General features: G+C 38.4%; 1 protein-coding gene across 7 annotated transcripts in view; it reads right to left on the bottom strand.

The window, feature by feature from the left end:
• Positions 1-10,099: 10,099 nt before the first annotated feature.
• PPP3CA (protein phosphatase 3 catalytic subunit alpha) overlaps positions 10,100-27,212 on the bottom strand; it is a 322,003-nt gene continuing 304,890 nt past the window's right edge. For 6 of the 7 annotated variants that reach the window (XM_059172206.1, XM_059172188.1, XM_059172170.1 and 3 more), the window contains 4 exons: positions 25,701-25,785; positions 18,967-19,064; positions 15,884-15,913; positions 10,100-12,721 (listed from right to left, as the gene is read on the bottom strand). In XM_059172206.1, coding sequence (XP_059028189.1) covers positions 12,525-12,721; positions 15,884-15,913; positions 18,967-19,064; positions 25,701-25,785 — 410 coding nt within the window. In that variant the 3' untranslated portion in view covers positions 10,100-12,524. The remainder of the gene's footprint in view (positions 12,722-15,883; positions 15,914-18,966; positions 19,065-25,700; positions 25,786-27,212) is intronic. The other variant, XM_059172160.1, reaches the window with a different exon arrangement.

The following is a 27,212-nucleotide window of genomic DNA, read 5'->3' as shown; positions in this document are numbered from 1 at the left end:
TGTGGTTTCTGACTTTGCTAGAAATCTGCTAAGAATTCACCACTCTTCTTGGGTTTCCAAGGAAGCACTCTACTTTGCTTCCAGAATCTCCTTACACCTGTCTTTTCCTCACGGCCTTGAGATTAAAAGACAAAGTCTTTGACTTGAGTCCCATTTTCATTATTGCTTTGAGCATCTTCAGATAAAGGAGGGAGCAAATTTTCTTATAATTAGAATGGGACCCAGTCATAGGAACTCTTTTAGAACCAACGCCCTCTTTTTATAGTAAGTATTCTTTGTATGAATATATAAATATTATAAAGAACCCCAAAAATGGAATGACAAAAGAACATAATATTATATCAGCTTAAGGCTACAAACAGGTAACATATAGAAAGTATGAGCTTGGAAGGTACCTGACCTGTAAAGACTAAATGTGGCAGAGTTGTGGGAAGGATCATTTAGAAGCAGCCCAAGGAAGCTGATTTCAGTGAAGAACATGGGGGAAAATAAAAGAATGTTAGATCTGGAAGTAGCATCTAGGAATAAGAACAATTAATACTGTTTTCAAGTGACTTCCCAAGTGCAATAAGGGAATTAACTTTTTTCACCCCTTCTTTTAAGAACCAACAAGCTTGAGGAAATGGCTCTAATCTTTGGTTGTAATACAAGCTACAGATGAGAAGTTAGATTTACGTGGGTTAAACACAGCAACATCCCACCATATTTTTTTTTCGAGTTAGTATATCTGTTGACCTAAGTGGTTTAATTTATGCCTAATATCCACTCCTTGGAAAAAGTCTTGGTAATTGGCGGTTGAAAACATTTGTTTTGAATATAATTAACTACCTCCTAACCTGGTTCCCCAAAGCATCAGTTTTGCTTAGGGCCTGAGAGGGTTTGCCTTATGGTCTGAGAGGGTTTAAAATGGTAATGTTCCTTACAAGAGAAAAAGAATATTGGAAAAGTAATTAAGACGGAGGGAAAAGAAGAGTTTTGGCACAGATGGCCTGGTTTGTAGTGGGAAAAGAGGTCAGGAGTAATATAGCATTCCATTTCATTTCTAAGATGAAAAATACCTACATATTGGCAGAAAAAGTCTGTGCTTCTGATTCAGACAAGGAGGTCAGGTCAAAACTTTATCTTTTAAAGAAATAGATCATGTAATTGGTTGTTGAAAGTAATTGAAAGTTGGCACAATTGGAGAACCATTTCCCCGGAAGACTCACTCTTTTTAAATTGAGCAAATGTCAGAACCAGACATTAAAAAGCTAATGTTTGTCTTCTAATTCTCAAAGACTTTATTGTGTGTATTTCCTGTGGACTTGTGTACACGAACTTTCCTAGGTTTATGTAAACAGTTCATACCAGGCTGCCTCTGACCACTGATCCCTTAAATGGAAGCTGCATTTCAGAAATTATTAGTGGACTTGAAATAGGAGGAATGGTTAGAAAAGTGATTTGCAACTCTTTCAGAACCAACGCCCTCTTTTTATAATAAGTATTCTTTGTATATTCATATTTGACTTGTGTGTATTTTTTTTCAAAAACAAAATATAACGCAAATAAGGGCATTAATCTTTCCTAGTTCCACTTTTCCCCTTAGGTTAAAAAAAATTATATCTACTAACAAGTGATTGAATAAATCAAAAAAAATTTTTAAGAATATTTACAAAGATACCATTTTGAGAAAAATATCTCTCATTATGACATTACCAATGTTTGGGGGGAATAAAAGTGTTTTTTGCTATTTTGGGGTTTGGATCATTCTCTTTTAAATATCCAATTAAACCATGTACAGGGCTTTAAAAATTCAAGTACTGCTAAAAGGCTTTCAACTTAAGCAACATCGCCATTCAGTATGTCTTACTGCCCTTGATACCTTCTCCTTACAGATAATTATTTTCGACTCATAGCTGTTTATTCTGATATATACCTCCATATTAATAAATAATATGTTTGTATTATTATTTCCTTTTCAGCTCTATTGAGGTATAATTGATAAATAAAATTATAGTATATTTAAAGTGTATATCTTGGTGAATATATATATATCATGAAATGATTTCCTCATTTAGTTAATTAACACAACCATCATCTCACATGTGTGTTTTTTCTTGTGTGTGAGTGTGAGAACATTTAAGTCCTACTCTCTTACAAATTTCAATTTTATAATACAGTGTTACCAACTACAGTCACCATGCTGCACATTCAATCCTCAGATTTTATTCATCTTAAACTATTATTCATCTTACTTATCAAAGAAAGGTATAACTACGTGTGGGGATGGATGTTAACTTGTGGTGGTCATTTTGCATATACACCTATGTCAAATCATTATGTTGCACACTTAAAAGTAATGCAATGTTATATATCAATTATATCTCAATTAAAAAAGATGAAAAAGGTCTTGTTAATTAATGTATGTAATACATACATACAGTAAAATTACCTTCTGTTTTGGTGTACAGGTCTGAGTAGATGTAGATTCACATAAGTACCAACACAATCAAGTCAAAGAGCAACTCTATCACACCAAAAAATCTCCTCATTTTGAGCCTGTCCTTACCCCAACCCTAACCTCTGAGAACCACTGATCTAGCTGTAACCCATCACAGCAGCTTTGCCTTTTCCAGAATGTCACATGAATAGAATCACACAGCTTGTAATCTTTTGAGACTGGGTTCTGTGGGGAGTCAATTCTCCCCTGCATTTTTATACATTTTATGACAGCCTTTATTCCAGATTATCTTTGAGGACCTTTGCTATGATAATTTCAAGGCCATTTGCTAAAATGGAGGTAGCTCCATTGTTTTTGACTTGAACATGCAGCCTATCTATGTTTGCTGCTGTGCCACGGGTAATAAAGAGGTTTTGTCTCTCACATAGGAGTCTCCTGTGTTCTATCCCCATCTATGACACTGTGGCAGCTTCAGTTAGCTTGCATGTAGGGTAAGACCTCCGACCCTTCACAATTTTTGATGCTCATTCCATTTGGCGTGATGCATTTTGGATCGTTGGGTTTTCATGGGTACCAGTAGTGCATTGGCTTCCTAGGGCTACCATAACAAAGTACCACACACTGGGTGGCTTGAAACAATAGAAATGTGTTGTCTCCCAGTACTCGAGGCTCTAAGTGTCAAGTCAGGGTGTCAGCAAGGCCATTCTCCCTCTGAAAGTTGGAGAGGAATTCTTCCTTGCTTCTTGCCAGCTGCTGGTGGTTTGCCAGCAATTCGTAGAGTTCTTGGCTTGCAGCTTCATACTTCCAATCTCTGCCTTTGGCATCATGTGGCCTCCTCCCCATCTGTTTCTGTCTTCACATGGCCATCCTCCTATATGGGCTCCAGTCATATTGGGTTAGGGGTCCATCCTACTTTAACAGAACTTCCTCTTAATTAATTAATTACATCTGCAACCCTCCAGTTTCTAAATAGGGTCACATTCTTAGGCACTAGGGGTGAGGACTTCAACATATCCTTTGGGTGAGGAGACACAATTCAGCCCATAACAAATAGTTCATCTCTTTTTATTGCGAAGTACTACTCTGTTAAAATTGGATGTATCAGTTTGTTTATCTATTTGCCCCCTGCAGGACATTTGTGTTGTTTCTAGGTTTTGGTAGTTAATGAGTGATGCTATTACAAACATTTGTGTACAGAGCTTTGTATGAGCATAGTGTTTGTTTCTCTAAGGTAAATATCTAGGAGTGGAATTGCTGGATCAAATGGTAACTTTATCTGAAACTGTTTAACTTTTTAAGAAACTGTTTTCCAAAGTGGCTGTAGCTTTTTAGCATTTAGATGTCCCCTGGCAGTGTCTGAGAGTTCCAGTTGTTCCTCATCCTCACAAGAACTTGATATTATCATTTTAAAAACTTTTGCTCTGTGTGTGTACGTGTGTGTGTTACCAAATACCTATATAGTATTATTTTGTTGTGACTTTAGTTTATTCTTCCCTAGTGACTGATGATGTCAAGCAGCTTTCATGTGTGTAATTGCCACCTATATATCTCATTTGTTGTGATTGTTCACATCTTTTGCTCATTCTTTAGTTTGTTTATTTGTTATTGTATTTGGAGAGATTTGCATATATTCTATATATAAGTAACTTGATAGAGATGTGATTTGAACACACTTTCTCCCAGACTATAGGTTATGTTGTGTTTCATTTTCTTAACAATGCCTTTTGCAAAACAAAAACACTATAATTTTGATGAAGCTCAATTTGTTATTTTTTCTTTTTCTTTTTTTAATAACTTCTGATTTTTGGTGCCATACCAAAAATTTGGTATGAATCTGGTGTGAAAAATTTGGTGTGAAATCTTTTCCAAACCCAACATCACAAAAATATTCTCCTGTTGTTCCATGTAAAGATTTGATATCTCGTGTTTTAAATTTGATTCTATGATCCACTTTGAGTTAACTTTGCATAAGGTATGAAGTTGAATTTAATTACTTATTTTGCCAGTGGAACTCCAATTATTCCAGTATCATTGCTGAAAATTTACCCTTTCTCCATTGAATTGTCTTTGTACATTTCTCAATTGACTATTTGTGTGGGTCTATTTCTGGACTCTATTTTTTTTCATAGACTTATGTTTCTCTGATTTCATCAATACCATATTATTTTGAGGTTTAGAGTACATTTAAAAATGAGTAAGGTAAGCCCTCCAACTTTGACTTTGCCAAAACTGTTTTGGTTATTCTAGGTCATTCTCTTTTCAATATAGATTTTAAAATCAACTTGTCTATAGCAACAAGAAACCTTTGCTATGGTTTGATATGGATTGCATTAAATCTATAGATTCATTTGAGAAGAATTGACAACTTCAAGGTACTGAGTTTTCTAATCTATGAATGCAGCACATCTCTCCATTTATTTAGATCTTCTTTGATTTATTTCATCAGCATCTTGTAGTTTTATAATTTTTGCTTTCAATTGTCTTGCATACCTTAAATAAGTTACAATACCAAAGTCTATTACTTTAGCCCAAATATTTATTGTGACTTTTTTAAGATTCCCTTAATAACTTTCCCTTTGCTGCTTCTTCCGATGTTAAAATATTATATCTTACACTTTGCCCAATCCTTATTATGTTCCTGCATAGAAAGATACACCATAGCCAAAAAAACATTCAAAAATAGTACATCTTGTCCTTGCTCCTTTAAATTTACTATGGCTCTGCAAATGTAGGTGTTACAGGACCATGATAAGAAAGAAATTCAGATTTGCTTTATTTATATTATTTTGGTGGCATTTTCCGATAGCCAGGTGATGGTGTGTTAGGAAGTCTCTCCAGGAGTTGTGACAGTCCTTTGCAACCATGAAGACTGAAGCCAAAAGAATAGTGTGAGAAGGAGTGTGGAAAGAACCTAGGTCATTGACAGGAGGTCACCAAACGAATCCTGGGACCATATAGTCCCAGATGTCCTTGTCAGTAACTGTACAAGTCATTATGGTTTGAGCTCAGTTAATCAGGTATTTGGTTACTTGCAGCTGAAAGACCTCCTGCTGTGAGAGTAACTGTTGTAGCCTACCTTTCTTGGACATCCCACCCTTCTTATGCTTTAACCACAGTCATTGACATACCACTCTTTTCCTGGATCTTCTCCTTTGCTTTTACTTTTTCTCCCAGGCTGGAGTGCCTTCCACTCCCCTCCCCAACTTCCTTCCTCTACCAATCCACCCTCATAGGAAGGTTCCAACCAAATGCCATTTCTTCCAGGGGAATTTTCTGACTACACTTACCTGTCCAACCCCAACCACATTCACACAGACATGTTTACACACACACCATCTTCATCTCCACAATATTGGCTTTAAGCACTCATGCAGGCAGCGTGGTGCCCGATGCCACCACCAGATGTGAAGCTTATTGAGTGCTTATGTCGTGCCAGCCACCATGATAAGTATATTACTTGCTCTGTCCTTTTTACTCTGTATGGAAAGTTAACAAATTAAGTACTCTTACTGTCTTCATTACTTACTACTTACTACTTCATTACTTACTACTTCATTACTTGCCAAAGAAAAAAAAAATCAGGTTTAAAGAAGCTTGGTCAGTGTCTCAGGGTCACACAGACAGCCAGTAAGTAGTGGAGCTATAAAAATTCCAACATAGGTCTGACTGTAGACTGGAACTGGTGTAGAGAACAGTACATAGAAGTGAGTGTATGTGGCATGAAACATTGCTTTATTCTCACTGTTACTGCATATCACGAAAGAGAGACTGTGTTGGATTTCACTGTTCGCCTCTCTGCTGGCATGCACGCAGCAGAGAGACATGATGAACACACCCATTGATCAACGGGCAGTCATCCTCTCAGAGGGCCAGAGCTCCTACCTGCTTGCTGCCTGCACTACGCCAGGCTCCAGGTGTGGCCAGCTGAGCCCTTCCCTTCTCTACAAACACATCTATCCTTATGAGCCTTTGACCAGCCCTGGCAGAGCTTTGATTAAGTTAATTCTCAGGTAGATGTTAGCAACTGACAATGGTTGTGGTTTCCCTTCTCCAATGTGTATTTCTTAATAATGGACTTTTGGAAAAAGTGCTGTTGAAACTGAAGAAATGTGTCTTTTGTGGTAGAATCTCAAGTACACTATGAGATTCTTGAAGGTAAACTGTTGAATACACACTCAGGAAATAAATATATATTTTTAAAGATTTTATTTATTTATTTGTCAGAGTGAGCACAGGCAGCCAGAGTGGCAGGCAGAGGCAGATGGAGAAGCAGGCTCCTGCTGAGCAAGGAGCCTGATGTGGGACTCAATCCCAGGACACTGGGATCATGACCTGAGCCGAAGGCAGCAGCTTAACCAACTAAGCCACCCAGGCGTCCCCAGGAAATATTTTTTAAACAAATTTTGGGAAGATGGTTGTTATAGTGGGAGGGATAGTGCCAAAAAACAAACAAACAAACAAACAAACCACAACAAAAAAACAGTCTTTTCAATATGAAAGCATTTCATTCTCTTCAAGACACATGAGGCTTTTTTGGTTGATTTTTCTAGGAGAAGCATCCAGATACTTTACCACCCTAATCTCCTGATTGAAGTATTATAGATTTAAAAATGCCACTATCTTCTCCCATAGTGGTAGTAGTAATAGTTAATGCTAGTAGTAACAGTTAATGATAGTAGTAAATATTAAGGTTTACATAAATAACTAAGTAATTCCTACATTTTCATTTAAATTCCTATTTATTAAGCAACTATAAATGAAAATCAAATTCATTAGGAACAATTCTGTGTAAAAACAATGGTAAGCAGTAAAATGTTTGTCCATGCAGGACCATCCATCTAATTCCATTGAATTGAAAATATAGGACTGGATTTTAAATTTGCTCTAGAAATAAACTAGGACATGGCTTCTTAAACTTTTTTGATCATAAAAATTTTGATACTTATTGAAATACAGACTTCACTCCAGACCTTCAGTCTCCAGAAGATACTGAGAATGAGTGGAACATACCGAACTAGGACAAGAGTTTCAGCTATTCTTCAATAAAGATTTGACACTTGGCTCTGGGATAACCCATTTTGTGAGATCATGCTGGAAAACATTTTTCTTCTCTTTTCCAACCTGCCCTTTTCCCAAAGAATATTATGCCAGGCACTCTCAGATGCTGATTTAAAATGTATATATATATATATATATATATATATATATATATATATATGCACAACAATTCTCACGAAGAGACAAAGACAGTAAACAATTTTACTTGGTGTGGTAAGTCCTAAAATAGAGATAGTGCAGGATACTGTGTATTTAGAGAGGGGGAATGCCTTGCCTGAATATTTAAGGCAAATTTGACCTCTACAAAGTTGAGGTAATTTGACATAGAAGATATATGCATAAAGACTCAGGAACTTAAAGAAACCTGGTGTTTTCTGAGCACTGTGAAATGTCTTACATGACTGAAGCCCAGGGTCAAGTTGGGGAAAGTGAGGGCACATGAGAGGCGAGAGGTGGATCGTGAACAGCCTTACACACCACCTTGAAGAGGTTGGACTCAGTCTTGTAGACAAGAAGGTGGTGTTGGGGAGAAACCCAGATAACCTCAGCACTGGTATAGAATGACTTCAAAATATAACTTGACAAGAATGACTTAGGGCTGGAGTTTAAGGGGACTTTGCTCTGAGCTAATTTCTACAACAGTCAGTTTCGAGCTTTGCTAATCTAGGGGATATACTTGTCAGCTGACAGTTTATATAGAAGCTCAATATGCAAAATAGATAAAAGGGCTGCTTTGGTTGATTCAGGACACTCAGCCCCATGGCAGTATTCCTGTAAATGAGATCCCAAGGAACAGTGTGCAAATCAGAGTTCTATGCCTTCAGAAAACTGAATGATTGAAAGGATATTTAGGATCCTACTGTTGAAGGGTAACTTTGATGTTTTCTTTGAGGAGAACCCGTTCAGCTATGTCTAGTATAGCTCCCTCCATGCAGCATCCCTCAGGAGATGCTTAGGGCACTGAATCAACTCTGATTAGACTTTAACATTTCCAGGGAAGGGGGGACACCCACATTCTCCCATAGTTTACTCTCTGTTAAACAGGGTCATTTATTAACTACCTCTACTTTACAATAAGCTGGCATTTTTCTGATTTAAGCAAGGTTTTTTAGAATAACCAACTCAATAATATAGCTACCATGTCAACTTCTGTTCACTTTTTAGGTTTCTTCAATCTTTGTTTAAAACAACTCTCTTTCCCTGCTGGGTTTCTACTCTCCTACATGCATTCCAATTTGTCAATGTTGCCTCTTGAAAATGTGCTCATAGGTCCAACATTTCTTTCCCAACGTCTTGCCTCCCATTGTTACATATGCATTTATAAAAAATTGAATTTATCATGAAAGGTCCTGATGGGGATTTTCTGGTTAACATTACCATAAAATATACTGAAAAGGAATATCCATGAAACAGAGTACAAATGGCATGAAAAAGCAATGTTAAGCCAGACATTAACTCACTACGTAAACATTTAACATCATAGCAAAAACCTTTATGTTGTTATGATTGCCACCTTGTGTGTGTGTGTGTGTGTGTGTGTGTGTGTGTAAAATAAGAACCTAGAAGAAGAGCGAGAGAACATAGCAGAGGCTCAAAGTTTGTTGAATGGATTAAGTGGAAAGCCACATACCAAGGTAAAGGGACATATCTTTATTGGGGATCTTAGATTTGTCCAACTCAAGGGCTTTCCAGTCTTGAACAACACAGGCACTCAACCAGGGCAAACTGAAAGGTCCTTGCTTCTTAACTGAATGTGACAAGAGGGATCCAGTGACTGGGACATGAAGTAGTCGAGGAAGTGTCAGACATTTTAGGAAGGCTGCTCCCACAGTTCCAACTGTGATGCTGACTTCATGTTGGGGCCCTGGTTTTCAGGCAGAAAGATGGATGTCTACTTTTAAGTTAATACTTCACATGAACGTGGTGGGATAGGAGGAAAAAATGTTTCAGGAAAAGAGCCCTCTGGGGGGCTTTAGCACCACCATGATGTGTTCTGGCCTGACATGACAAGATGCTTCCACTTTGATGCTCTAGGCTAAGGCATGCCATTGTTGATGCGCAGAGATGTCCCCTACCACTCCACTTTGCTCCCCTCATCATACAAGTTTAGTGTCTGAAGATTTTCTTTATTTTCTTCAAAAATATTTTTAGAGTAGAAGCAGAGGGTACTTTGGATAACAAAGAAACTATTGCTAACTGAGGGTTGATCAAATCTAGCTCTGATTTCTTAAAAAGCTAGATGACCACTCAGCATGGACTCTGACCTCTCAGGAAATAAATCACTTTAAGGGTGGGTGAAGGAGGGGACAGAAGGCTGTTTCTGTGTGTCAGTGTGTGTGTGTGTGTGTGCACGTAGGCATGTGGGTGTTTGTGTGTACAGCCAAAGGTTCACTGGCATAAATAATTCAAGAATTCAACAGGTTCTTTAAAAATGAAGGAGAAAGCTCTAGTAACTGGTGACCTGGTAGCATTATCCCTTCTGGAGAAATAACTCCAGCTCTTCGTTGGTTTCCTTGATAGATTGAATAATCATGCAAAAACATACAGTATTACTTTCCTAACTACTGACCGGACAGACCAAACCATACTCACATCAATTGCTTATTTTAATGTCAAATGTTTATTTCTAAGCCACAGTTGCCTCAGCACAATTTGTAAAAGAAAGGAATCCCCCAAAATGAAAATTTTTTGGTCAGGATATTTTCTCCGCAGTTATAAGAATGAAAAGAAACACCTTGGTATCAAGAATTACCATTTCTTCCACATCATTCTAATAAGTTGCATCTAAATATTTTCCTTGGACATCATTTTTTTAAGGGTGGAAAAATATCCATGGGGGGAAAAATGTTTGTATTCATGAAAATAAATTGGGGATAGTCTTTGCCAGGGAATATATCTAGAACATCTTTGTTTTGGTACACTATATCACTAATTGCCATATTCTTATTATTTGATATAACAGGCATACTTTATTACATAAAACAAAGTGCACTGAAAATGAACAATGTTAGAAACAAACTGCAATTTGGTGTATCTTAAATCTTCAGGTGATTAGATAGGAGCCGGAGCGCCATATGCAAATTTCATATCAGTACAAACGCAACTCTCTTTCGTGATGAAAATGCACTTAGTAGCTTAGTTCTTTTTGCTTGAGCAGATAGGGCATCCAATACAACTGAAACAACCTGATAACAATTTTTTTTTTTCAATAAAAAGGAATGCTCTGGTTTCTTAACTGACTCCCACATTTGAGGGAGCCAGAAGATGGCATTTGCTCTTTAAATATATTTCTCTTGCTGATTTGAGACACAAAGCCACCAAGATTCTTCCAGTGGAAGTAGGCACCACACCTCAGATCACCAGGCCCTCGGGGAAGGAAGCCTGTTAAATAAGTAAATCTGTGATGTGCGGTGGTGGGCCCAGCACCTCGAAGACAGCATGGTGGTTGTGCACAGAAATCCCTTCAGCAGACTCAGTGAAAGGATGAGAGTTCTTTAAGTTCATGCACATTTTATTGAGTAGTAATATAAAATGCTTTTTCTTTGTCATTGTTACAAGTGCATGCTTTGATTGCCAACATTTCAGAAGTTAAATTACAAAGGCAAGGCTTTAGGCTGTAGTGAATTACTTGGGCACTTATACAATTGTTAAAAAATATGAATGGACTTTTGTTGTTGTTTCAGAATGAACCAGTTGTAACCCGTAACTGATATACAAAGGGAAAAAAGTGAAAAAAGTACATATTTTGTGGCACATGACAGAACAGAACAAAATAACTAAACGTTATGACATTAACAGTTACCATGCATTTAGAGTTTCACATGTAACTACAAACTTATTTAAATTTCACAAGGTTTGCTAAACATGCTAACCGTCTATATGTGCACTGACAAGCTTATGTTAAAAACTTTTAAGAATACTCTCCCCTTTAGATTTTTTCAAAGCTTTTTTGATTACAAAATTTCAAAGGCATTAAGCATTTTAGAGAATATAAAGTACGCCAGTATACATACATTTCCAGTATATGTCAGACCACTAAGCGCGTTACAGTCTCATACAGGCCGATACAGCCATTTTTTTTCTTAAAAAACATGCATAGGCAGATTTTTTTTTTTTACAGAATATAGATGCTTTATCACTGTACTTAATATGGTGTCTTGTTCACTATACTTAAAAATGCACCACTCATAAATATTTAATTCAGCAAGCCACAACCAAGACTTGATTTATCAACAAAAAAAAACCCTAAATATAAACAGCAAAAAAAGATAGATGTAATTATTCCAGTTTTTTTAAAACTTAAAGAAAAGAAAAGATACTCATTGCTAAATTAATAAGATAAGTGTTATATGGAAAGAAGGGCATTCAAGCACACTAAAGAAACCTGAGGTAAGCATAAACTGTACAAAATTAAACTGTCCTTTTTGGCATTTTAACAAATTTGCAACATTCTTTTTTTTCTTTTTCTGTTTTTTTTTTTTTTTTTAAGACTGCCTAATTCATTTTATAGCCATTGTCTGACAAGAGTAGCAAAACATTATCAATAAATAGTCCTTATTTAGTTTGTACATCATTTTGTTAAAAATGTTTGATGTCATCCATTTTTAGTGCTGCGACTGTAAACGTACAATAGAGTAAGAAATTAGACAAAGTTTTCGTGTCCAGTAACATAATAAAAGACCTTTCATTAACCTACCTAGAAGTCCCCAATGCAGTAGGAAAACATGTTCATTCCCCTAACATTGCAGTATATACTAGCATTAGCTTTCTTTCTAATTTTTTTTCTATAAGCATTTTTAAAAGGCATACCCAAAAGAGGTGTTCAATCACCACCCCCACCAAAATATAGTTTATTATCTCTATCCCTCTTTTTTAATGATAGTGTAAACTGAATCCAATTCCTGGCCCCCAGAGCAAATAAGCTACCATCAGAGGCAAGAACATCCAACTGCTGATATGCAGCAATCCCCATCATGCCCTGCAGCTCAAAAAAAAAAAAAAAAGAAAAAAAGTGAACAGGAAGTGGTCACTGGATATTGCTGCTATTACTGCCATTGCTGTCCGTGCCGTTAGTCTCTGAGGCGAGAGCCTTGTTGATGGAGTTAAGGTTGGCGTCAGAGGGCATGGCATCTCTGCGAGGTGGCATCCTCTCATTAATTCGGTCTAAGCCCTTGGCCTCCTCGAAGCTAGTGATCTTATGTTGTGGTGAAAATCCTTTGATAGCTAGACAGAAAATCATTAAAAAAAAAAAAAAGAAAAAGAAAAATTAGGTTAGCCAGAGGAAAACAAAGGGCACAGCTGCTGCATCAGGTGAGGTTAGAGATTTCGCAGTGAGTGAGGGAATCCTTTAGTAGAGAACAGAATGACGGGACCTGAACACAACACAACAGACTCCTTACCATACCCGAAGATAACCAAAAAGTTTGAAAACAGCCAATGTCTCTTGCCAACCAAAATGTCCTCTTCAAGTTAGTAAGATGTAAGCATTGCTCTGGTTCTTCGTAAGAGTTTATATTAATGAAATCCGAAGTGGATATGTCAAGAGGAAAGTTGCTACCAGGGACAGGTATCCAGACTTAGCATTAACTGGCCACATCATTAGCATGGTTACTGCGTCAGACATCCTAACCTAGACAGACCATAACATAGGCTTCCACTGGCTCTTCTACTGTACTAGTAATGGCAAATTCAGTAGAGTCAGGCAAGCTATGCCTAGAAGTCTAGTAGAGAGCTTTAGAGCAGAAGCTAAAAGGAGCTCTGAAAGGAATTAAGTTTAGGGGCATTTCCATGCCATTTCAGAATCCCAGAAAGGCTTTCTTGGCAAACAACTCAACGGCTACATGAAGAAAAAAGAGAAATTACAAACTCCCGTTTCTCTAACTCAACTTTGGAAGCATGTGGAGTGGGTGACAAGGTAAGAGAAATTCAGAAAAATCCAGATCAGATCACTAAGTAGAAAAACGTTGTCCACCCTTCAGTGCAAAACAGGTCAAACTGATGTTCATCTGGTATCCATTACTGCCTAAATCAAAGCAAACCCCTTTCCTAGTAGATTAGGCAGATATAAGTGATGCTTTACGAATAAGGAGAAAATGCCTTTCACAACTTTCAGCAAAAATTACAGGATTGGTTTGGGCCCTATTCAGTGAAAACATGGCATTCTCAAGGGGACATAAGGATATTTGATTTTTTTCATTAACCCTTAGTATGCTGTAGAACTAGATCAGACATTTGTGCAAGAAGCTTAATGACTTCTTCAGTGGGCGCACCAACCAGTGAGCTGAAAACAAGGTACATATAGGGAACCAATGACATCAGTCTGCTTTACTTCCTGTGATGTGCAAGCCAGATACTGAAGGACCAATCACCAGAGCTGAATTGGGCTACATCTCCTTGGCTGATCGGGGATGGGGACACTTTTGCAGTACCTTTACCCTCCCCACCTTATTTGCGGGGGAGGGGAAAGGAAAGCAGTTTCAAGCTGAAACTTTGCCAGCCAGTCCTACACAAATGTGTAGTGCCTTTCACTAGCATGGATGAAATTCTTTAAAGAGCTACACCATTGCTTCCAAACTCATGAAAGGATGAGAAATAGTTTGTTACCCTTCTGCATTTTAAAGGTTAGCAAAATGGTGATTAGTCAACTGTGAGAGGAAGAAGATGGGGGAAATGAGGAAAGACCAAGGCCCAAAGCAAAGCTTCTTAATTCTTCTCTAATTTGGAAATAGATTGCAAAATAACAGAGCTGTCTAATGAGCACCCACCCTGAACACTCAGTTATTTTGAGGGACAAAATAATGGCACAAAGTGGTATTCTACTCTTTTTCTAAGCCACTGTGAACATCACTTCATCATAACAAATAAATACAGAAGTTTGCCAACATGATAATTTGTGAAGCGATTTTATTATTTAAATGGTAAAAGAGGCATCTCAGGGTTTTCAAAGCCAATAGGGTGAGAGCGCAGAAATTCAAACTCTAGCTGGAACAATGGATATGTCCCGAATGGGGCTCCATCTCTAATCAAATCTCTAACCCTGGTCTGGAAGAATGTGCTCTGCTGTAGTTGCTGGTCAGACAATGGGTATTAGCAATTTACATTGGTAGTATATTGAACACAACACAGAGTCACAGAAACCACAGAAAACAGCCAAACTATCAACAAGAATGCACACTGCAGATTAGAATTTGCCAAGAGGAATAGAGAATTCCCACATAAATAGCAGTTTATTCACTGCTATTTAGGAAGCAGTTGTATTTTCTCTTACAGTGCTATCATTTCCCCTACCAGAACCAAATCATATGCAAATTCGACAGTCTAAAGTGGCACTTTTTACATCGTATCGAAGGACCATATGCACACAATTTTGGGAAAAAATTAAAAAAAAGTGATCTTGCAAGAACAAAATACAACTGAAGAATTTTGTTTTAAAGGGGAACTTCAAATTATTCTTTTTAAAATTTCCAGAGGGTGTGGTATGGATAATATTAAAAACTATTTTGATAGGCAGTCCTCTCTTGACTATATTGTTCAAGCACTTGATTTGAAAGTCATTTCTAGAGGACCAATGATGTTGTCCTTTCGCCATGCTAGGCCACAGTGGGGGAGGTACAGTTCTTGATTTTCTGTCCTGCGCCTTAGCACAGTGCCTGGCACCAAACTGACACTCAGTGAACCATCAGTTGAGTGACGACTCGATAGTCACTGTTCTTGTCACGGCCACTGCCACAGCCACTGGGGATTTTTGAACTCTTTATAATATCTTAATGGTGCTAACTGTCCTACAAATACCAATAGGTTAAAATTTGTAAGACTAGCAGAACTGTTTACCTCATACACAGCTGTCTCACACTGGAATATTTTTTAGAGACATAAATCAATGTTGAACTACAACAAAGCACTATTCAAACGAACACTTATTTTTGGCTAGAAACTTCTGAAGACTAGATTTAATAAAGCTATTTTTCTTCTCTTCTCTTCAGTGCTGACTGAAAATGATTTGAGGGAGGGACATGGTTCAGCTCAAAGAATATTATTTTATGCGATATTCGTCAAAACAGCTGCCATAACCCCCACCCCACATCGTTCAAGATTTCAAGATATATAATCCTTTGATTTTCTGTGACTATACTAGGTTCGTTGTATACAAAGTCAAACATAGCTTTAAGGGAAAATAAAAACAAACAAACAAACCATAAAAGGACATTTTCCCCTTTAAAGCAAGAACATTTTGGTTAATACTGAGCCACAACTGTTAGCCCAACACCCACACACTCTGTACAAGCTACAGCAAAAAAATAAAAAATAAAAAAATAAAAAAATGAATACACCCAGCAGAGCCCTTATCTGTTGCAGGTACAACAGAAAGGGGACTGGCCAATTTACCTTCATCAGCCTCAATAGCCTCAACAGTAGCTGAAGAGAAGAAAGGGGGTGCAAAATGAATGAGAAAAATGAGCAGAGGATTTTTAACTCTAAGAACAAATCAGTGACGATCAAGGGAGCTCAGAGAATTAATGTTCCTGTAAGTGCTGGATTCTGGTACAGACAACAAAACAGAAATGGTAAAAAGAAAGGGAAAAAAAAAAACCACAACAAAAATGAGAAGTTTATTTTATGAGCTGGATACACCTATCTGAGTGAACTGGTTTTTGTTCATGAAATAAATGACAACGGTCAACCCTTTTGAAAAACAAGACATTTTTCTTTTATTTAGATTGAATCAGTAAGAGACTAGGTCAATCTTAGTCGGACATAGAAAGTATACAAAATCTACTTCTACGCTTGGCGACTTAAGATTTGAAAATGCCACTCAAAATGGCAGACCTCGAAGGAGTGTCATAATATCAGTGGGATAATTCACACTATTTAACATTAAATGGCGTGATTCCTAGCACAGTGAAAAAGTGGAGTGTGTGTATGTGTGTGCGAATCTGGAGGAAGAATAAAATCAATGTGTCTGAGTTGCTAGTCCTTTAAAGACAAACACAGAGCTTGTCTGGAGTGGTGAGAGAGAGGGAGAAAAGGTGGGTAATGATATGCACAGTCTGGACTTCCTCTGCCAGGCAACCCAATTTAAAGTCAGTTTTCTTTACTGGAATACCATCCATGGAAAGGGAATTCTTGAAATGCTATCATCAAGTGGTAACATGTCAAGTGCAGTAATAATTCTATCAGCATTTTAAAGAAGAGACAGTCCAAATACTGAAACTTCAGCATATTTCCGAGGCAACACTTTTAAAAGCCCACTGCTTTCTCAGCAATTTTTATAATAAGGTTAGGGTCTATATTCTCACCAATACAGGTGTATGAGTCTTTCCACGTTATTAAGGCCAGCTGCTATCTTCCTAATTAAGGGCCAAAATGTAAAACTTCTCGGTAACTCCAAAATGTTTAATATTAAAATTCTACCCCTTCCCTTGAATTTGCATATTTCTTAAAATTTAAGGTTTTAAAACTAGAGCAACTGCCAAACGTACACTCTAACTTCCTTACAGTGCATTCTAAATGCCTTCTGATAAAAATGTAAAATATTTACCACTATGGGGAAAAGCTTAACAGTAAAGCTTTAAGCAGTTACTTCTTTTTGATAATTTGAAATCCAGACAGTAGATTTTGAAATTGTTTCAATGGATGTGGTTTAAAATATATATGGGGTTTTCAAGTTCTCAGGACTAACGAGGTTCTAGCCCTAATGTCTGATATATGTGGATGTGTTTGCACGTGTCAGAGTTCAACACAGAAAAACACAAACCAATGGATTCAACATAAAGTAACAGAAAAGAAAACTGAATAAACTAAGTTAAAATACAGGTGAAAATCTAGTAACAAAACAAAGAGTTTTAAGAACTTAAATAACTTAAATTCAAAAGTAAACCAAAAATCTGGAACCACACCAGCACCCACGTATCAGAAGTATGCGCTGCCCATTATTAAATGTCTTCTTCCAAAGCAGATGTGGCCCATAGTCTCTGATAATACACCTGCTGTACTTATCAGAAACTATGCATATTTCAGTCATTTAGATAGTTGTGTATTTTGTGCAAATGATCCATTTATGCTAATTTTTTTTAGAGAACATGTTTATTTTGGTGGGAGAAATTTTTGTTTTTTAAAAGTTATTAGGATAATTTTTAGTTACAAATTAAAGGGTAGATTTACTTCTATGCCTTTTCCTATCTTCATTTACAAATTTGTGTCTTTTTCTGGAAACCAGAGACACTGATTTTGGAATAAACTCACATGAAAATAAAGAAAATTATCATGACGCTGAGCACGATTCTCTGCGTAGAAGAGGTGTGTCTAAATCATGTAACTATAGGAATACGTGAATCTTCTAGATTGAAGGATAGAGATCGGGAAAAAAGTAACCCACAAAAAAAGATTCAGGGAAAGGTAAGGGAAAATAATCAAGAGGCTGAGATTAGTTTTTAAAATGTTATAGTGGATTTTTGTTTTATTGATTTGTACGCATTCACTTCAAGTATAATTTAATAGCAAATTTTCATCATGTATTATTAAAATGGACTCTAATTATAATGATAGTACATAATGATAGCTAAAACAGCAAGACAAAATTCACAAACGTAAAAGAGTATGCAGTGCTGTTTTGTCTGGTGTGGTAGCCATTAGTCACATGTGGCTATTTAAAGCAAATTAATACAAATTAGCTAAAATAAAAAAATCCCATTTTGGTGTCTCCGTTGTAGGAGCTGTATTTCAAGTGCTCCACAGCCAGTGGCCTCTGGACCAACCCAGAAATTTCCATCATCACAAAAAGTTCTCTAGACAATACTCGTCTAGAAAGCTACACATTTTAACTAGCGAAAAAAAAAATTAAATCTTTATCTCTATCTTAAAAGAAATGTTTTCATTCTTTTTAAAAAATAAAATGTCATTCTTCTCAGTCTCCTCTGTCTCGGATGGAGAAATCAAAGACACATATGACTCCCAACTTCTTTTCAAGGAGATAACGAAGTCACCTTTTTGAGGTCCTTCCATTCTCCACTATAATCTAGGCCTCCGGACGTGTATCTACCGGTGTGTTTATTTTTTCAGTCAAATAGATAGCCAGAACATTTAGCAGAAACGTAATTTATAAAAAGCTATTTTTAGCAGCGGAATGGCTCTAAGCTGTCAAAGCCGTCCTGCGTGTGGCCAACCTAAGTGGGCTGTCCCCAGCCAGCGGGTGTGGTGACTGCTGTGTGTACGTGGCGGGTGGCAGGTGGCAGGTGGCAGGTGGCAGGTGGCGGGGTGGGCGGAGGATGGGCGAAGACCGCGGTGCAGGGACGACCCGGGAGCTATTCTGTCGGACAGCACTGGTCCGACTGCTATGGGGTTTCAGCCCTTCTTCCCGCCGAGAAGGTCTGAAGTCCGAGGCCGCGCTGACAGGGGTGAGTAATTCGGGGCTCTGACGACCCCGCGGCCTGAGCTGTCCCCCACACGGCCGCACCACCGGGCCTGCTTACCGCTTTGCAGGGTCTGCTTCCCTCCAGAAAGCACTCCGCTGGGGAGCATGCCCGTGGGGGTCAAGCCTTTCAGCGTCAGCACGCTCTCGCTCTCTTCTCTGCAAAGGCACAAGGCGGGGAGGGGAGCGGACATTAACTTTGATTTTCTTTCAAAAGAAAAGGGCGGAAAGGCATAGTAGAACTCCCATTTCCCTCCACCCAGGCCCTTGGATTTCACCTCGTTTCAAACATACTGCGTTTACATACATTCCTACTGAGGTCACGCCACGTCAGTGGACAGCTGCCGCGCTAGTTTACGCTTATACACTGGCACGGGCGCAGCCTCTTGCGAGTCCCGAAGATACAGAAAACAATTCACATTCTGTAAGCAGGCACTGCCCTGCGGTGTTTGCTGGACAGCCACCGTGACACCCATAAATATGTTGAAAATGAGCCCTGGAGAGTGCGGATGTGAGTTTTCCAGCCAAGGCTCAGCAGAAATGAGTGGAACTTACTTCCCTCGGGAGAGAAAACCAAAGAGTATATATGAGGGATTCAAAACAAAACAAAACACCCAAAAACCTGTCTGGTTTATAGATTATGGAACTAGAAATTACATTCAAGGCGCTATTAAGTAATTGACATCACATGGTAAGTAGACAAATACTGACATCCAGCCAGGAAAGCCACGGGTAACATTTCCCACCTTTTCAGCAGTGTTGCCCCCCACTGATGTGCTAATAGAACTTTATTGTATTACTCATTGTGATGATTGTCTTACATCTTCTGCACATCATCATTTCAATGCTATTTATTCGTCACAGAACTATTAATCACTTTGATTTATTAATAAATCATCACGATTAAATAACCATGAAATAGGAATACTCTCATCTCTTTCCATGTAGCTAACGCTGTAATTCTACATAATCAGAAAGTGTTTATAATATAAATATATAGATATATAACATCTACTATATGTACCAAAGCCACGTTTTATGAAGCTATCTAACATGACCCAAACAGAATTCTTAAACGATTCTCCAAAACCAGCTACTTCCACAAACTTTCTTCAACTTCATCTTTTCGTTCAGTCTCAGGAATTACCCCTTCACTCCTGTGCTCTCTCTCTCTCCACCTCCTCCACTCAGCTGGCAAACCTTGAGGGCTCTACCATCAAAGTATTTCCAGCATCTTGCCACTCTCACAATCCTACCACTTCCCTTTTTAAAACAGTTTTGTGGAGTAGAAGCAACATCCCATATAATTCATCCATTTAAAGTATGTGATTTAATCAGTTTTTTTTTAGTGTATTCACAAAATTGTGAAAGAATCACCTTAAACAATTTTAAAGTATTTTCAGTGCCCCCAAAAGAAAATCCATGTCCATTAGAGTGGCTCTCCATTTCTTTCACCCTTATATAACCACTAATCTACTTTCTGTACATTTGCTTCTTCTAGATGTTTCATAGAGGCAGAATCATACAATGCATAGCTTTTAGCAGCTGACTTCTTTTGCTTCCCACCAGCATCTCTTGCCTGGATTTTTCCAGTAGCTTCTGTACTGGTCTTCCTGCTCCATCCTCATCACACTCTCTGCCTCCATCCCTGTCTATTCTCAGTGTACCAAACAGGCTGGGCCTTTTAATACATATGCAGATCCTACCACTTCCCTATACAAAGCTCTCCAAAGGCTTCTCCTCTCATTAAGGGTGAAAAGCAAAATCTTTAGGTTTGACCACAGCCTTTGAAAACTAACTCCCAACCCAAGCTCTCCTAACCTCACCCATCTGTCATACTCCATTTCCTATAGCGTGCACTCCCCTTAGTGTCTCTCCAACACATTTGGCACACCTCACCTCAGGGCTCTACCCTTCTTTGGCACACTCTCCCTCCAGTATCTGCATGGCTCACTACCTCTCTGCCTTCAAATTTCTGCTCAAGTATAGCCCTCTAAGTGAGGACTTCCTTTATAAGGCTGTTTATATACTGCCCCTCTCCCCTTGCTGATTTTATTTTTACCTAAAGCACTTATTACCCCTGAAAAACTATACAGTTTATTTATTCTGTTGTTGTTGTTTTAAGTATCCAGACAGGAAAGCACCTGGTATATAGTCCACATTCGAAACACATTTACTAAAAGAATGAGTAAAAGGAAAATAGAATGGTGATGTTATCCACCTTTGAGACTTCTATATCCTTTACTATAGTTGTCTTAAAAATGTTAGGTTTGAGATGGTCATTAATCATTGCTTGCCCTCATACAGTACTGTAACCTTTCCAGGCTTCTGCTGTCAAACCAGTAGAGGTCACACAAAGAAGAACTAATTTTTTTTAAAAGATTTTATTTATTTATTTGACAGAGATCACAAGTAGGCAGAGAGGCAGGCAAAGAGAGAGGAGGAAGCAGGCTCCTCGCTGAGCAGGAAGCCTGATGTGGGGCTCGATCCCAGGACCCTGGGATCATGACCTGAGCCGAAGGCAGAGGCTTTAACCCACTGAGCCTCCCAGGCGCCCCAAGAAGAAATCATCTTAAGTGCTAATATGTGGATTTGGAATTGGGAGTCCCTCTAAAGAAAGGAACATATCTTCTTTTTTGCATTCATATTCGAAATCAGGATTCCTCCCTTCTTTTCCCTTTTGCACTCAACGATATTCCTCATCTCCCTATATTCTGATTGTTGCTCCTGCTGCACACAAAACCCAAGCCTCATAGTTTCTGGCAGCCTCCCCATTCCTCAATTCCAACCACATCCACTGAGTCTTCCCTCACACACCTTGGCTCTACGGCCCACTGATAACCACGTCCACTTCTGGAAAGACTCTTTGCAGAGGTCTCAATCACTTTCTTCCCTAGTTCTCCTCCTCCTCTGGCCTCCCCTTTCCCAGTCCCTTGGATGATCTTTTTCCTCTGGCTCCACACCTGTGCTTTCTAAAATGGAAGCTTCCAGCCACGTGTGGCTCTTATCCACTTGCAACCTGACTTGAGATGTGCTGTCGGTATGAAATGCTCACCAGGTTTCATACACTTAATACGAAAATAAGAATGTAAGACATCTCCTTCAGAAGCTTTATACTGACTACACATTGAAGGGATAAAATTCTCAACATATATGTTAAATAAAAGACGGTCTTAAAATTAATTTCACCCATTTCTTTCTACTCCTTTACTGTGACTTCTAGAAAATGTCAACCTACAGATGTGGCTCACATCATATTTTTACTACAAAGCACTGTTCTAGAGGATTCTTTTCCTTTTCTCCTGTGTCTCCTCTCTTTCATAGCGAGACCATCCACTTGGGCTACTTTAGTCTTGTGTCCCCTCTGTCCCCTCTCATGACATTTCCTACCCTCATCTCTCTCTAAAGCTCCAGGGTAGAATTCCTGTCCATCTCTGAATGAATATTCCACCGGCATCCCAGAGGAAAAATATGCCCAAATCAATTTATCATAATCCCCCCCCAAAATACCTGTTAGGTATTCAAATGGAGAAATACTTCCTCTTCCTTAGATGACAGCACTATCACCCAACCCACTGCAGAGGCTAGAATCGCTATGGAATCTCTTAGAACATTTCCTCTCCCTCATCTCCCCTTGCAGAGGTCGGAATTCTTGGAACAAACGACAGAACCTACTCTGGCTGATTCTGACAGCAGAGAGATGCACTAAAGGATCTGAGAGAGCTCACAGACCCAGAGAGTCTGCAGCCCAGAAGAGCACGGGTGTCCATCCACGCTGTGCAATCGGGTACCGCCACTGTTCAGAGCCAACACCTAAGCTCATGCTAAAGCTGTCCACATTCTGAGAAAGTAGTTCTTTTGCTGTCCTCTCAGGTTTCACAGCTGAGAGAGAAATCACCTTCCCCGCTTCCTGCCTCCTCATGATGCTCATTTCAAAACACAAGTTTTCTGTGCATTCATTTGACTGGTGGATCTTAGGCAACATGCCTGCTCCTTCCCTGCCAAGGCTGCTGAAAGACAGTGTTCTGATTCCCTTATAATGTGGCAAATTATCACGATGGAAGGAATATGCCGGACCGTTATACCTGACAGATGGATACCACCATTCACATTTGTTTATTACGTTTAAAAATGTCCAGCTTCACAAATTCTTTTCGTCTCTTCCTTTGTATGTTTCCCCCTATACCCTAATTTGTTTGGATAAATTCAGTTGTTTCCAAAACGTCCTCCCTGACGTCAGTAAGTCCTCTTGTTGTCCAGTTGTCACACTGCCACTAATATACAATATCTAAACATGGGTTAGAGCATGCCTTTTATCCTATGAACAACATCCTATGATGGTCCCTGCCTCCATGCAAAAATTCGATATTTTATTATGACCATGCTATTCAAGGCTAAGGATCTGGACTTAAATACATCTTCAGCTTCAATTTTCCCTGGATTCCTCACTCACCCTCATGTCTTAAGACTCCGCACTTTTGAATACTTAGAATTCGCCGACCACACTGTTCCAGACACTCACTAGTGCTGCACACTGAGTTTGGACACAGTGCTTCCCTTGCAAGTCTGCTGTGTGGATTACTGTCAAATCCATACACCATGAGACAGGGCACCTGGCACTTAGCAAGAAGGCTCTTAATGCACTGCCCTTAGGACTATGTGACTGTGTGGTTGATGACTTCTCAGCTCCCAAACCTGCCTGTTCCACAGTTCACCACCTAAAGGAATGCTACCTATCCTTCACAGCATTCCTCCTATGTCAACCTCTTGAGGAACATTGTTTCCTGTTTTCTGTTTTGCAGGAAACAGAGCTCCGTGGAGCCCCATCCTCATCCATAGCAAAGCATCTCTTCATGCACTTAGCACACATTTTGTTGTCTTTATTAGTTTCTTGTCCACATGTCTGTCATTCTAACTTGGTATTCATTGTACCTGACTCAGTGTACTGTACACATCTAACATTCCGTCATTCCTTGCTAACCTTCACCTTCTTTTCTCAGGCTAGACACCCCCTGCATTCTGCAATACAATGTATTTGTTTTTAGTTTCCATCAATGTATGCAATCTCTGTCAAGTCACTGACCATTGCTGGGTATGAAGAGACCATTTCTCAGCTGGGCACAATTCCATCTTATGTACCTGTGGGCAGGGGACTGACTAGAAGGACTTTCCAATCTTGACACCTACTTATGACTCTATAGCATTGCCTTTACCACCTTCATATGCTTTGAAAACTAACATGGATGGAAACAAGTTTTTATACTAAGAAAGGCTTTCCTTTTTTCCTTAAATACACTTTCACTTGGAAATTTTGGAGCTGTTTTTACTTCTTCCCACAGAGACGTCAGATAGAAAAAAAAAAATCAAGAGACCTCAGATAGAAAAAAAAAAAAAAATCAAGAAAAAAAAGTCAGTAAATGTGAAGTATGATAAACAAGCAAGTGATTCTGCAGAAGTCCTGGTGGACTTCCGATCTTCACATGGTCTTTTGCTGCCACAAGACATCCTTCCAGCCACACAGACCTTCCTGGGCCTCAAAACTGTTGACCTGGTTTCCATCCAAGAATCTTTGCACCTGCTTCTCTCTGTCTTAAACACTCTTAACTCTGCGTTTTCGTGAAGGTCACCCCCACACTTCCTACTCAAATGCTATTATTCAGAAAGTTCTTTGTTGGCCACCCACTAAAATAAGTGCCTCATGTCCCACTTGCTATCCGCCTTTTTCTCTTCATGGTATGTAATCAATGCTTTACGTGTATAGTTATTACTGAATGAGTGAGTGAGTCCTGGAAATTCAGTCAGGAATAGAAAGCATTAGTGCACAGGCAGCCTCGTTCATTAGGCTGTAAGGAGCAACAGTGCCCTATTTTCAGCCTTAACATGACTCTTCAAGATCTGGCTGGTCAGCACGGAGCTATTATTGACTTTGATTTGGTGTCTTTAAGAAAGGATGATATTGCCTTTCATCTTTTTCACAGCACCCTGCTTTTGGCAACAAGCTATTTGGTTATTCTTTAGTGACTCTACCAGGAATAGACTAGCAACAGCCAGAGGAGAAATCAGAAGAGCCCACACAGCTACTCTAGGAAGAAGAGTTGAGATAAAAATTTGGCAAAAATTTGGTTATGAACCATACAACATCGAAATGGTCTGTTTTGCAAGGTATACCTATTTATCCTTGTTAATGGGCAATTGTGAATTGACCATATACTCCTCACATATAAATAATGCCATATTTCAAGGCAATTTTTTGAGGAGAAATATATTACTTTGTCTTACCAAATAGTAGATAAAAGAATTTAAATAAAGTGCAGTTAGTTCTCTTCAAGAAAATATTTGTTTTTACAATGTAGGATTAATAATAACATGGTTCATGATCTATTTAAAAAAATAACCACTGCATGGGAATTGAAACATTAAATAACTATTAAATAACTATTTTTCTCTCAATGACTTATTAGAATAACAGAGTCACATGAACAAGCTCAGTGATTAATGTTCATTTCCTAGAAATCTAGTGAAATGCACCTGATAAGTTCATCTTTTACCACAGAACCAAAATGAAACATAAAATGAATTATAACAGCTTTCCTATTTCACTACAACTTCAACCTATTGTGAAATAAATTTTCTAAAGTCCAGCAGGAACTGGACTTTAAAAGAAAAAAAAAAACAACTAAGAAAAAGCAAATATTTTCTAGCAAAATACTTATATTACCAGATTACAGTATTAAAATGTTTATCAAAAGACACATAATCACATTCAAAACAGAAACACCAGAACAATGATCCCACCTGAGAACCGAGAACACTCGGGCCATTTTGCCTATTGCTCGGATCTTGTTTCTTATCACCTCCTTCCGGGCCGCGGCTGTTGCTCCTATATTTTAAAAGAGAAGGTTAAGTAGTCAGTGACCTTTTATCTAACTGTAATTATTTTACAAGTTTAGATATATAACCGACTACAGTAAGCAAAACCACCTCCCTCCCCCAACAGTGGATTTATCTCAGAATTAATTTTAAAAACCTATACATCTGGCTATTAATACTTGGATGTGGCTCTTAAGAGGTCCCCAAAATGCCAAAGCACAACTTTCGAGATTTCCAAGGAGAGGTGGGTAAAGAGAAAAATCATGGAGCTGACCAGGTTGGTTCCTATCCTTATCTTTTGCTTTTACAGAGAGAGTATGTATTGGCAAAAAGAATCAGGTGAGTCACCAGGACTTTCTACTCATGTCTGGACTCTATGCTGAAAAGACTACTTTATTAGGAAGCTCCTTTTTCGAAAGTTCTCCCTTGAAGTGAAGGCAGTCTCAATTCCCTAAGTTCCCTGAAACCTCATGCATGTCATTCAGTGGCCATAAAAACATTTCTTTTAGGACTTGTTACTCTTCCATCTTCTGCTGGTTCACATGTTCTAGAGGGGAAAATGGGTTTAGTGAGAGATGGTGGCACGGTCTGTATTTTAGTACTTATGTAAAAGTTACACACAGGTCTGTCTGAGTAACTTCTACCACTTACTGTATTTTCCAAATGGAAAAAAAAATCAATCTATGCAGATTATTGTTACTTATAAACATTTTTATCATGTTTTAAAAATAATACTATATGATCTTTAGTGAAACTATTTTATTTTTTATTAAATTCCCAAAGCATGTCTGGAGAAGTACAAATCACAGAAAAACATCTCTCTTTCTAAGATTTTTATAATCCAAGGTAAAGGGGCTCAGATAGCCTTATTATACATTATATGGGACTTTGTAGGAAGTGTTAACACAAGATTGTTTTTCTAGTTCTACTGCCACCAATATAAATACAACAAAATATTCCTTTCAGATAATATCAGAAATGTTCTTAATCCAAACGAACAATTTATTAAGTTGGCTAATTTTTTTTAGAGATTGCAACCTACCAGTGCTAATTGGTACAATTTTTGGTCTTTCAATCTGAGATAAGGACAAGCTTTTTGACCTTTTTGGATGGAAAGAGTTCTGCTCTTTCTCTCAGCAAGGTTTTTTTTTTTTTTTTTTTAATTTTAAAAAGACCTTTTATTTACTTATTTGAGAGAGAGAGAATGAGAGAGAGCACACGAGAGAGGAGTAGGTCAGAGGGAGAAGCAGACTCCCAGCTGAGTGGGGAGCCCATTGCAGGGCTCGATCCTAGGAATCCAGGATCATGACCCCAACTGAGCCACCCAGGAACCTCAGGTTCTTCACAGGCTTTTAAGAATGTGATTTAGAATACCTTTTCATTGTTTGAGAGGTCAAATAATTAATCACTACCCTAACATTTCTGTAAGAAGGAAAA

Source organism: Mustela lutreola, chromosome 1 (assembly GCF_030435805.1).
Source record: "Mustela lutreola isolate mMusLut2 chromosome 1, mMusLut2.pri, whole genome shotgun sequence".
NCBI classification, from domain to species: Eukaryota; Metazoa; Chordata; class Mammalia; order Carnivora; family Mustelidae; genus Mustela; species Mustela lutreola.
The sequence above is the reverse complement of the archived record's forward strand: the minus strand, read 5'-3'. Positions and strand labels throughout refer to the sequence as shown.